Genomic DNA, 13,674 nt, shown 5'->3' on the forward strand with positions numbered 1-13,674 from the left:
TCACGTGCAAGTGATCAGACATATGACGTAGAAAATGAAAATTATGCCTGCACGAATGAACAAATAGGGACTCAAAATGGGCACGCCCGGACACCGACCGAGCGCGCGTCCGCGAGCTTTTAGGGATCAAATTAAAGGTACATGGCTAAAGATGCTCTAAGGCGTCTCAGCAACTGGTGGCTAGAATCATTAGTTTAAGCAGTAGCCGTGGAGTCCAATTCATCATGCGTCGACGTGCATGATACAACCAATCTTGCGACGGAGGCACGCCACCACACACACACATAGGCATTCGCAGACGAGCAGCACCCTGCGTCTGACGGCGTGACTGCCAAGGCAGTAGTATACATGCCCGGACGTGGATGGCCGCCGCGGTGGACCAAAGTCAGAGTTCTCCTTCCCCGCCGCAGCCACCTTCCAGTCCATGCTGCCTGTTATAAATACGTCACACAGTGAAGCTCCTGGTTCTTCCATCAGATCCCCTCTTCTCTCTCTCTCTATTCTTCTTGCTCTAGCACTCTGCACTGCTCTGTTCTTTCCGGCTAACACCGGCTACGCCCACCCCACGGCGGATGGAGGGCGTCGAGGAGATTGTCATCGCCGGCGCCGGGCTCGCCGGTCTCGCGACGGCCCTGGGGTTGCACAGGTAATTGAAGAATCATTCTAATTGGTTCCTTGTTCGGTTCGGCGCTAGCTCCGGCCTGGAAGCGAGATCGAGCTGACGAACGGGTGGTGCAGGAAAGGGGTGAGGTGCGTGGTGCTGGAGTCGTCGGCGACGCTGCGTGCGTCGGGGTACGCCTTCACCACATGGACCAACGCCTTCCGCGCCCTGGACGCCCTGGGCGTCGGGGACAAGATCAGGGAGCACCACCTGCTCTACGAGAGGTAATATTCTTTAAGCAACCCACAGAAGCTTTTCTGTCCAGAAGATGGTAGAGTAGTACAGATACTGACTGACAGTGGGACCCGGAATAATTGGGTCATGGTCAAACCTGTCAAATTACTTCTATTTATGGAAAATGAATATTTTTCACCACCAGTCTATATTTGGTTTCTAAACTACAAAACCAGTTTGACACCTAGCAATTGTATGGATTAAAAGGTCCATCAAACCTCTGCGAGGTGGCTTTTCAATAAAAAAAATCTTCTAAATTTCAGAGAAGCAATTTCAGAAAATATACTAGCTTTCTTAAAAAATAGTCCCTCCGTCCCATAATATAAGTGTGTTTTTGACACTAAACGCTCTGGTATTATGGGACTAAGGGAGTATAAGTTAGAAGATATTGTTTTGAGATATAAATTAGAAGCCATTGGTATTGTCTGAAAACCCAGGAAACTCATAGTGGACTATGAATTCAGCCAATTCACTGTCAACATCGAATTTGCAAACTGCGCTACAAATTCAGCCCATTCATTATATACTGAAATACTCCATTCACTAGTGAAATGGGAAGAAGACTGAGTTATTCTACTTGATGGCAGGCTGGTGGCCTTCTCTGCATCCACGGGTGAGGCTGCCGCAAAAGTGAGCCTAAAGATGCAGGGCAAAAGGTACTGAATCTGAAACCATGCTCACTGAATTAATTACAGAAGCACGATCTGACAGTTTCTCCACGTACAATCTTACGAGCAATGCTCTGACCAACATCATGGTTGATTGTTGCATCAGCGGGCCTCACGAGATTCGGTGCGTGAAGCGCAACTTCTTGCTGGAGACGCTGGAGGAGGAGCTGCCGGAGGGCACCATCAGGTACTCCTCCAAGATCGTCGCCATCGAGGAAGAGGGCAACGTCAAGCTGCTGCACATGGCCGACGGCTCCATCATCAGAGCCAACGTAAGAATGCATCTTCTTCTTGTCTGCACTGCAGTGGCAAAATCTTACACTGACTAAGCGGATACGTGCGTGCAGGTTCTTGTGGGGTGTGACGGAGTGAACTCGGTGGTGGCCAAGTGGCTGGGCCTGCCCAAGCCGATCCTCTCGGGGCGGTCCGCCACCCGGGGCCTCGCCGAGTACCCGGACGGGCACGGCTTCGGGCCCGAGATGCTGCAGTTCATCGGGCAGGGCTTCCGCTCCGGCGTGCTCCCCTGCTCCGACACCTCCGTGTACTGGAACTACACCTGGTACCCGTCCCCGGCGGACGGGGACGCGGAGGAGAGCGTGGACAAGATGCGGCGGCACGTGCTGGCCAGGCTTCGGGCCGCCAAGATCCCCGCGGAGGCGCTGGACGTGGTCGAGCGGGGCGAGATGAGCGAGGTGGTGTCGTCGCCGCTGCGGTTCCGGTCCCCGCTGGCGCTGGTCCGGGGCAGCATCTCCAGGCGCGGCGTGTGCGTGGCCGGCGACGCGTTCCACCCGATGACCCCGGAGCTCGGGCAGGGCGGCTGCGCGGCGCTGGAGGACGGCGTCGTCCTTGCCCGATGCCTCGGCGAGGCCTTCGCCGTCGGCGGGCACGGGAGCGCCGAGGCGGCCCTGGAGAAGTACGCCGGGGAGCGGAGGTGGCGCGCCGTCCGGCTGGTCACTGCCGCGTACGTCGTCGGCTTCGTGCAGCAGAGCAGCAACCCGGCGATCAAGTTCCTGAGGGAGAGGTTCCTGTCCGGGTTGCTGGCCAGAGTGATGGTCGACATGGCCGACTTCGACTGCGGGAAGCTCTAGTAGTTATGTCACTCCTTCACGGCAAAACGAGAACAACGAGAGAAAACGAATCGGTTAAAACGGCATCAATCAAATCGATTTGATGCCTGTATTTCGACTTTTCGAGTTAAATAAAGAAAATAGTTTGATACCCGATAAGATTATAAAAACACTAACACCCACACGTGTGGGCGTTTGCATCTCACCCACATGCGTGGATCCGCGTCCGTTTATGGGTGCATGAATCTTGGCATGTTCGTGGTATCACATAGGACTGGCCTGGGGTGTGTGGGTATTCATCCGGTCGCTCACACGTCCGTTTCACCACACGAAGGGGCCGGCGTGTGGGCATTTAGCAATTCGCCCACACGCCAGATCATGTTCACGCACAAGGGCTGATGTGTGGACATTTGTCATCTCGCCCACACGCCCGTCTCCTCTCCCACACCCAAACTGCCAGTTGCCATGTGTTTTGCGGTGTACATGATAAATTGCCCTAGTGTGCTTGTAAGCATATGGCAACTCTCTTTTTTTATCCAAACATGTCAGTTGCCATGTGTTGCAGGGTACACGGCAACTGCCCTAGTGTGTTTGTAAGCAGATGGCAACTCTCTCTTTTACCCGAACATATCAGCTACCATGTGTTTTGCAGGGTACACGACAACTGCCCTAGTGTGCTTGTAAGCAGATGACAACTCTCCCGAACATGTCAGTTGCCATGTGTTTTACAGGGTACACGGCAACTGCCCTAGTGTGCTTGTAAGCAGATAGAAACTCTCCCGAACATGTCAGTTGCCATGTGTTTTGCAGGATATACGGCAACTGCCCTAGTGTGCTTGTAAGCAGATGACAACTCTCTTTTTTACCCGAACATGTCAGTTGCCATGTGTTTTGCAGGGTACACGGCAACTGCCTAGTGTTAGTAGGTGGCAACTCCTAAAGTTTTCAAATCATGGCAACTATAGTAAACCAGACCATACATGAAAACTATAGTAAACCAGACCATATATGACAACAGCTGCAGTTTGTCCAAAAATGGCATCTAGCACTTTACCTGAGATGGCAACTGTAGTTGAGCAACCATGGCAACTGTAGTTGTCCGACATGGTAATTGTAGTTTAATGACATGACAACTGCAGTTAAACGAACATGAAAAAGGGTCCGGGACCATGGCAACTGCGGGCGCGTGGTGACTGTCACACGGGGCGTGCGGGACCATGAGATAGGAGGCCTGACGTACATGCGTGTGGGCGTTATCTATTTTGCCCACACGTAGGCATGTGAGAGGGACCGTGAAAGAAAAAAAGGCGGGTGGGCATTACTTGTTTTGTCCACACGTAGGCGAGTGGACTGATCCTTTTAAACACCACATAAAACGTGTGGACAGACCCCTTAACGCCCACATGTGTGGGCGTTATCAACGTCGATTATTACTCCCTCCGTCTCATAATATAAAAATATTTTTAACACTAGTATAGTATTAAAAACGGTCTTATATCATGGGACGGAGGGAGTAGTCTACAATATGTAGATAATACCCTTGTCATCTTGAAAAACAGAGGGAGAACAGAGGGAGCGCCTATAACTCAGTTTCTTTTTTCACTTTAGCTATCATCTGACTGAGTTTTAAATTTTGGGTCAGTCAATTTTTTGATCGTAGATTGCTGCTCCAAGATGCGTGCTAGTTATTTTTTCCCCTGTTGTGTGCCATGTCCTGTATTGGGCTAGACGTTTTTTGATTGACCCCTATTTTGGGTCAGTTGATCTCTTGTTGACTGAAGTCTGTTACATGTTTTCTTATTAGACTGTTTGCGTGCGTTTTTACATCTTTTTTTGTCGGTTTTTATGGGTATAGTTTGGATGTTGGGCGAATATAAAATAAAGACACGTAAGTAATGTATAATTTGTGTGTAAATTGTAATTCTATGAAAAATGCACTATTATGTGCCATTATTCATTTGTTCTTAGATTTTATTTTTGCAAAAGTTCCACTTTTATATGCTTATTCTTGCATGTTTTTAAAAAGCACAATTTTTATGTATACTCCACGCAAATTTTGTCAGTGTTTGTTTTATATGATTTTTCACATTTTCTTTGTTCTTAAATGGTAATACCAATGCTACATATTCATTCTTTCTTTTGTGGATAAATTTGCTTTATTTTTTTATTCCAGATTTTTGTTTCTATGTGTTTTTCTTTTCTTTTATTGGTTATTTTTTGTTTTGTGTGTTTTAGCTTTTTTTTTAGTTTTTTTCTTTACACTTTTTTGGATCACTATGCGTTTAGATCACTATAGTGATCTAAACGCTCTTATATTAGTTTACAGAAGGATTATTTTTTAATGTAAATTCTGCTAGTATATGTTAGTTCTTGCATAGCTATAAAAAGTGCAATTTATGTGTAAATTATGTGCAAATTTACCATGATTTATTTTTTCATTCCTTTCTTCTTAAAGGGTGGTACCAAATGCCACTACTTCATTCTTTTTTAGAAAATGTTATATTTTTGTGTGTTCAAATAAGTATACACACAATTACTATACAACATGTGTGTAAATTATAGTAGAGTGCAAAATTGCAGTATTATATGTTCGTTGTTTGCATATTACTAAAAGTGCAATTTTAGTGCAAACTTTATTATTTTCATTTTGTTTTAGTTTTTTTTTCATTTTCTTTCTTCTTAAAGGGTTTCATTCTTCCATACAAAATGTTATTGTGTTGTTTTATTTTCTTTCTTTAGAGGCAATACAGATTTCATTCCACTAGTATATTTTTTGTTTCATTTTTTTGTTTTAAGGTCCAAGCCAGGCTGTAAAAGACTAAGCGCCTATCAAATAACTGCCCTCATAACAAGGATAAACACGCACTCAATTTTAGTGTAGTGTGTGTGGTTCATACCGTTGTCTAAAAATTACATTACTATATGCTTATTTTTGCATGTTATGAAACAGTGCAATTTCTGTGCCAACCGTGTGCAATTCTCTATCATTGTTTGTTTTATGTGTAGTCGCTTATGCACGGGCATGCAGATTGCTTTTCATCCAACATGCAAAGCTAACTCATGTGCAGACGTGCTTCTAGAAACTATACTAGTTAGGGGCAGAGCTGTGTAGATACACGTAGGGGTAGTACTATGTAAAAATTACTATGTACAAATATTCAAGGGACAATTCCATTTCTCCCCCTAACTTGAGTCACCACCTGGGATTTGCCCCTAGTTTTCAGGTATGCTCAAAAATACCCCTCTTCCGTCTGTGGCCCTTACAGAAATCCCCCTCCGGGCCGTTTCCGTCGGGTCAATGGTCTTTGACCGGTAACTTGGCGTGTGTTGGACATTTTGGCCCCTGGTTCTTACATGTGGGCCCGTATCGAAATGTTATCCACTCGCTCACTCTGTTTCTTCTACCTCGCGACGCACCTCTTCTCTCGTTCCCCTCTTGGCGACCGCACCAGCGGCGCACGAACGACATCGTTCTGGAGCTCGGGCAGTGAGGCCGCGTGGATGTGCACCTCACGCATGTCGTCCGCAAGCTCTTCTGTCGCCGTGGAGGTAAGTTATTCTTCTCTGATTTGTGTGCACCCGCGGATTTCTCGTTAGGGTTTGAAGTAAAATTGGGGATTTGCTCTCTCCTAGGTCGATGGGGTCGGCATAGTGCAGTTCTCCTCCGAGTTCTACATGTCGGATCCGAGTTATTGCGGCCTTGAGAAGCTTTCCGAGCATCGGTGCCCGAGGCACGGGCTCGTTCCCGCTCGCCGTGTCGCTTGGGGAGGAGCAAGCACGGGGATACGTTTTCTTGGATGCCCACTGGATGTAATTTGGTAGATTGTATCTGCTTTGCAACAAATTGGTGCCAAGATCGCATTTTGACGATAATTTTTTATGTTGCAGCTTCCTGATGAATGTCAATGGGCTGTGTGGGTTGACCCTCCTCCTCCAGATCTTGTGGGGCGTGCATTTGAGACACTACATGATGGACTAGAAGCAAGTTGGCTCAAATCTCATCGTTTAGAGAAGAGGGTGACACATCTCAGAGAGAAAAAGAAGAAGTTAAAGTTACAATTGCATAAGAAGCATGATCAGATGGAAACATGGGCATTTTTGATGATAATTATTGGCATATGCATTCTATCATATTTTTTTGGTTCAAAGAATGCATACTAGTCAGTGAGAACAAGCTAGTTTGGCACTGAGTAGAAATTAGCTTGATGTTGTGAACTTTTTGATGATGTGAGTAGTTCCTGGTTGTGAAACTTTGATGCTATGCATCTTTTGGAAAGACAAAGTAATTGAAAAGCATCAGTTGGATCTTGTGATTTCTCTCTGTCTTATTGTTTCTGTTTGTACCTCTCCAATCCATATTACTCGTCGATCAAATGGTCCCAACGAAACATGATCGACATCCATTTGAGCGACAAGTAATACGTGCCGGAGGAAGTGATCGACAACATCAATGATGAACAACAACAAGTTACGACCAGGATCAATTCCAAATAATACCAACAAAATGCCAACATCGACAACAAGGTATGACAACAGTAACATGAGACAACATGATCCATTACATAGTTCACACAACAACATCAACTATATAGTTCAAACAAACAGATGGTTCAAAGCTTCTGCTACATAGTTCGAACATGACTCAAATGACATGATCACACAGTGTTCACAGCAAGTTTCCCCTCTTGCTCCTAGTGTTGCATGCAGGATTAGAAGAGATCCTAGACTTGCTCCTAGTGCTCCTAGCATCAGCTGGCACCTTCTTAGGAGAGGCAGACCTGCTAAGCTGGTTGCTTCCAGTTACAGAACCACCAGTCGTGAGCGTATCGCCTTTCGACTTCTTATTTGGTGAAAGAGGGTTATCACCTCTCTCTGCTGGCCTCTTGTAATTTTTCCTTGGGTTAAAAAGTAATAACACAAGCTTTTATTAGTTAATAATGAAGTAATTTGTTAGATAAATCAATTAGTTGTAGTTATAATAGTAGGTTACCTCATAGTAGTTCCTGCAACACTTGCTACAGTAGGTGCATCAGTTACAGGAACTGGTGCATCTTCTTCTTCAAGATCTTCTTGTGTTTCTGTTTCTTCTACTACATCATCCTCATTTGTTGCTGCAGGTTCATCTGTATCAGATGGTACATCATTGTGTTCAGGTGCATTGTCAGCACCCCAGTGCTCATCCTCTTCTCCAAAAGCTGGGTCAATTGACTCTTTGCACTTATTGCCATGGTGACCAAGTCTACCATATCTAGGGCATTTCTTTCTCCTGCCCCCAAGTCCTTTTCCTTCTGACTTTGCCCTAATCCTGGTCTTTCTAGGTCTACCAGGGGGCCTGTTTTGAACTGGAGCACACAGTTTGAATCTAGGATCAACTACATCCCACTGTTGCTTCCCCTCCATTGCAGGCAAGTTGTCAACATATGTTGCATTGAACATTTGTACTGAGTAATATGGGTGCACATACTGGTCAATCTCACTGGCTGGACCTCTCATTGATGTAATAAAGTATAGTGCATGTATGCAAGGTTGGCCTGTAATTTGCCACTTTCTGCAGCTACAAGTGTTAGCTTTCAAGTCTACAGGATATCTCCACTCCCTCTTTTCTCTGTCAACTGCAGTGACCTCTGCCTCATGTGTACTTCTTTTCACTACAGTCATGTCCAACCCCTTTGATTTTGCAAGCAACATTTTCATAACTTTTGGAATTATTACATGACCAACATATGTTGCTGCAGCAATGCTTTGCCTAATGTCAAATTTCTCCATTATGTATTGTCTTATTCTGTCAAGCAGATCAACAATGTGTAGCCCTTTCCACTTTCTAATCTTTGAATTAAAAGACTCTGCAAGATTATTGTTAACATAATCTAGCTTCCAAGTTTCATTGAAAAGAGCCCTTGCCCATAACTTAGTGTGGTGCTCCTCTATGTACTCTTGCACACCTTGCTTGCTGTACAACTGAGTGAGATGGTACTTGTGCTTTTTCAAGCTGTAGGTCAAAGAACAGGGCCACAAGTTTTCATCAAAGAATTTTCCTCTAAACTTTTTACTAAAATTAGCTGCAAGATGCCTCATGCATTCCCTGTGCTCTACACCTGGGAACACATCTTCTACAGCTGACTCAAGTCCCTTGCAGGCATCAGTGTGAATAACCAATCCCTCTGGATGGCCTATTAGGTCTTTCAAGTTCTGGAAGAACCAAGTCCAACTCTCAATGTTCTCTGTCTCTAGCACTCCATATGCAACTGGAAAGATCCAGTTGCATGCGTCTACAGCACAAGCACTAACTAGCTGTCCTCTATACCTTCCATTTAATGTTGTTGCATCTACTGCTAGATATGGTCTACATCCAGCTAGAAAACCTTGCCAAGAGGTGTTAAATGATACAAAAACTCTCCTAAAGCACTCTTTGTACCTTTTCTGTCCATTGAGTTTAAACTCTACAGTGTGTCTATCAATATTAACCACACTACCAGGAGATGCCTTTTCTACTTCAGCTTTGAAAGTATACAAGAGTTGGAATGAATCAGTCCATTTACCATAGATGTTATCCAGTGCCATTTGCTTACCATAAAAAACTCTCATGTAAGGGAGCTGCACCCCATACTTCTTTTTCAAGTCTGTCTGCACAGTTGGCACTGAAATATTTGAGTTCTCCCTCACCCAGTTCTTCACAGCATCTGCCACCCACCTACTCTTTGCAGACCTGAGCCTTTGCCTCCTTGTAACACTTGGGCATATGTGAGCTGTCTTGTTCACTTTGACCTGCAGCAAGTAATAGTCAGCAACAGTCCATACAATTATGAATGCACAATTATTACTAAGGAAAGTTATTATTTGCACTAACTACATCAGTCCTACAGTGTATTACCTGAAAAAGTGTGCTATTTCTCATTCTGGAGGCATGCATCCTCCACTTACACCTTTTGTAAGCACAGTGAACAGTTAGTCTACTGGGCTCACTCTTGTCAATTATAAATTCACTCTGGGTCTTGATTGAAAAGGTGGCAAGTGCATTCCTACAATCTATGACATCTGAAAATATAGTTCCTTCTGCTAAAGAAGGATCATCTCTGTTATACTGCACATCAGGCCTACCCTCATCCTCTGTCTCAGAATATCCCATGTCCATGTCCTCCTCTCTTTCATCAGAGTCTGTCTCCTCAAATTATGGGGGTGGAATGTAATCTTCACCATCATCCTCATTAGGTGGTTTCCTGACAACAAACTCTGGGTGCATTCTTTCATCCTCATCGTCTGTGGGCACTTCATCAGGAAATTCCTCTTCTATGATTGGATAAGTTGTTGCTTTGCTATACTCAGGACATGGTTGACTAGGAAAGTTGGCACTTGGGGTTCCTGGTTGCTGTACTGTGTTGTGAGTTCCATTTCCTCTTCTAGCCTGACTGCCACCAGGTTCTGAAGTTGCAGCTGCTGATTTCCTTCCTGTAGATACACACCTTTGAGACTGTGAACTAGTAGCTGCTGCTTTCCTTCTACTAGTTGTTGCTTTCCTTCTACTAGTTTGATTGCTTCTAGGCTGTGAAGGACTGGGTGCAGATCTTGCTACTCTGCTCTTTGTTTCCCCTCTTTTCCTTTGTATGACATTAATTTCCAGCTGCACTGAATTTCTCTCAGCATTTGTGGCAAACATAACCCCTAACTCATCATCATTTTGAATTGGAACCCATACAATATTCTGCATGTCCCAATATCTAAATTCTACAGCATCAAAAATACCCCATGGATATTTATCACTTATAGCACCTCTAAATTGGACAAATGTTGATGTTTTGTCCACCATAAAAGGAAATGTGAAGCCTGTACCGACTCCTTTTGTGCCACCATTGCCTATGATAGTGTTCTCCATTCTACAGTTGAGACGAAAAGCTCTCTCTGGTTTCATCCTACGATAAAAGCATGTAGTAACCACTAAGAGCGCATTCAATCGGGGTAAATCTATGTACAGTAACAGATCCAGGTCAAGATTCAAATAAACTTGGGACAAGAAACTTACCCTACTGGAATTTGCATTCCTGTCGTCTGCGTCCTTTGCCTGGATGCTTCTTTGGCACCACCACAATCACTGGAAGCCGCCATCGTCGACACTGCCTCCTTTAGTGCCGTAGCAGAGGGAAAAAAGACGGTGGATAATCACCTCCACTCCCACCGCATCCCGACGCCCGCAGTCCTACAAATACGCGGCAGCTACTGGACCGCCGGTGAGGGATTTAGGGTGACCTAGGGTTAGGGTTTCGGTTGCCAAGAGGGGAACGAGAGAAGAGGTGCGTCGCGAGGGAGAAGAGAGAGTGAGCGAGTGGATAACGTTTCGATACGGGCCCACATGTAAGAACCAGGGGCCAAAATGTCCAACAGACGCCAAGTTACCGGTCAAAGACCATTGACCCAACGGAAACGGCCCGGAGGGGATTTCTATAAGGGCCACAGACGAAAGAGGGGTATTTTTGAGCATACCTGAAAACTAGGGGCAAATCCCAGGTGGTGGCTCAAGTTAGGGGGAGAAGTGTAATTGTCCCAATATTCAAATGGTAGCTCGTCGCATGAAGACGTCATCCGACAGCAGGCTCGACTGAAATGATTTTGGGTCAGTCGATTGACCCAAGATTATTTCAGTTGACTGGGCTGTAGTCGCTCCCTTTTTTTAGTCTTTTTTTTGGAGTCTTCCTATAGTTCAGGTGCCTGAAAATTTCTTTGTCAGTCAATTTTACTCTGGAACGTTTGATAACATGCAACGTGACGAGTTGACCCAAATTAAGTTTCAGTCAATTTCAACACACAACCCGATCAAAACCCAGCAGCAGAATAGACGTACTACTATCTAAACCCAATTGATCAAAGCCGAGCAAACAACTACATGGCTGATCAAACTCCATTCCCAATTGATCAAATTTCTTTATTTTTAATGTTCGTTGTACTACCATGATTGAAAATGAATAGATTAACAGTTTCTGCAAAAAAATATTCTTTGAGCATGAGCACACATTATACATCCGAAGCACTGCATAACCATCACCATGTATACATGTGTTGCTTTGACACATATTTTACTCTATAGTTATAAAGATCGATAGAGGGATAAAAGAGGGAATTAAACCAGAATTCTTATCTATTATATTTAAAGAAAATTAATTGAAAATCAATATATTACATGCAAAATAAAATAATATAGATATTCGACAAAGAAAATGTCCATTCAAATTAGTCAAAATGAACAATAAGTAAATAATTGAAAAATAAAAAGAAAGAAAAAAGAATAAATTTGAACCAAGAAATGAACAAAAGGTGAGAAATAAGTATTTTTGAATATAATAAAACTAGAAATGTGGGAGTGGGGTTACCCTAAAAGAAGAAATATGAAAACAAAACAAAAAAACAGTCTAAGAGATAAAGAATTCTAGAAGTGGTGTTACCTACAATCAAAAAATGAATAAAAATAGAAACAAAAAAGAACATGTTTCTTTCTAAGCAAGAAAAATTCTAGGTGTTGTGTTATCAAAGTGAATTGAACAAAGGAAAAACAAAGAAGCCCAACTTTCTTTCTATGAAAGAATGAATTACAAGAGTTGTTTAAAACATAAGAAAGCAACAAGGGACACAGATTTGGTGAACATGGTAAATTCAAAAAATACTAGATTTTTTTAAAAAAATATGATTTTTTTTGTAACATACTTAGTCAACTGATATACAAGCGTATGAAGTTTCACAAAGAAATTACATACTTATTATTCTAGGCAAAAATGGCAAAATTGAAGCTATATTAAAAAAACACTATTTAATGAATAGTAAGGTCCTAATTGTATTTTCTTCACTAAGAATACCATGGGTGTCAATACGTCATGAAACTTCACACGTGAGTACAATGGTCGACCAAGTTGGTTACCACAAAATTTTAGTTTTTTTTCAATTTTCCTAGCATATTTTTACTTTACTATTCACGTGGGTGCACGTGGAACCATGTTCACCTTTGTATTTTCGAGCAACAAGAAATTAAATATATCTTGACAACTTGTACACAAATTATTTAAAACTTGCACTATTCTATAATGTGCAAGAACAAGAGTAAACTAGTGAACTCTAATATAATTATGATTCAAGTCGATAAATTAAAAAGTAATAATTTTAAGTGTCTAGTAACTAGTTTCACACAATTACAACATCAATTATCTTGTTGCATGCTAAAATACAAGAGAAAATTCAATGGCGAAGGAAATCAACTAAGCATCAACAAACGAAGATGTAATAACAATATATGATATTATTAATTACAATCAGTTAGGAGTACTGGAATTACCATAAAGAAGAAAGAAAACCAAGGAAAAACTTGAAGCAAATGATGACTAAATTTGCAACAGATTTCATAGAACTTGCACTATTCAATATTATGCAAGTGTAAGCATATAGTAGTGTGGCCTTAATAATAATTATGAATCGAGTAGAACCATGAAAAATGAACTTCCACTACTAGGGAAAACCTTATACACAAAACCTTAGCAGTAGCGTTGGATACAAAGAGGTGCTGCTGCTACTTAGCCGTAGCGCGTGTCCGGAACATGCGCTACTGCTATCGACTCATTATTAGCGCGACACGAAAAAGAAGCGCTACTACTAATGTCGCCCTACCGTTGCCGCCAGGCTAGGTTTAGTAGTAGCGCGCCCTGGATATCCGCTCTACTGCTAAGAGAATAGTAGTAGCGTATTTTTTGGGTAGGGCGCTATGGCTAAGTTTGAACCTGGCCACATGGTGGGCCCCACTTAGCAGTAGCGCCTCTCCCAGGGACGCGCTATTGCTATCTTTTTTAGCAGCAGCGTGTTTTACTCCCCAGCGGTACTGCTAAACTGTAGCCACCACCTTCCCCCCCTTCCCCCTCCCCATCCTTTCTTTAGCTCACACCTCCTCTCTCCCTTACTTTTCTTCTTCCTCACTACTTCTCCCCCATTACTCTCCTTCTTCTACCTCCCTCTCTCTCTCTCTCTCTCTCTCTCTTTATTTCTCCTAGCTAACTACACCACCCATTAATGCATC

General features: G+C 43.3%; 1 protein-coding gene across 1 annotated transcript; it reads left to right on the plus strand.

Moving 5' to 3' along the window:
* Nucleotides 1-341: 341 nt before the first annotated feature.
* LOC123095165 (monooxygenase 2) lies at nt 342-2,783 on the plus strand. Its single transcript, XM_044516977.1, has 5 exons — nt 342-646; nt 739-885; nt 1,483-1,551; nt 1,670-1,835; nt 1,911-2,783. The coding sequence occupies exons 1-5, from the start codon at nt 573-575 to the stop codon at nt 2,649-2,651; spliced, it is 1,197 nt and encodes a 398-aa protein (XP_044372912.1). The 5' UTR covers nt 342-572; the 3' UTR covers nt 2,652-2,783.
* Nucleotides 2,784-13,674: the final 10,891 nt, after the last annotated feature.

This window comes from Triticum aestivum, chromosome 4B (assembly GCF_018294505.1).
Source record: "Triticum aestivum cultivar Chinese Spring chromosome 4B, IWGSC CS RefSeq v2.1, whole genome shotgun sequence".
Classification (NCBI taxonomy): domain Eukaryota; kingdom Viridiplantae; phylum Streptophyta; class Magnoliopsida; order Poales; family Poaceae; genus Triticum; species Triticum aestivum.

What these genes read in the sequence shown, in the direction of transcription:
- LOC123095165 (XM_044516977.1), top strand. Translation starts at nt 573, where the DNA reads ATGGAGGGCGTCGAGGAGATTGTCATCGCCGGCGCCGGGCTCGCCGGT. An exon ending in ACGGCCCTGGGGTTGCACAG is followed by an intron (nt 647 to 738) that starts GTAATTGAAGAA and finishes CGGGTGGTGCAG; the next exon opens with GAAAGGGGTGAGGTGCGTGG. An exon ending in GCTCCATCATCAGAGCCAAC is followed by an intron (nt 1,836 to 1,910) that starts GTAAGAATGCAT and finishes ACGTGCGTGCAG; the next exon opens with GTTCTTGTGGGGTGTGACGG.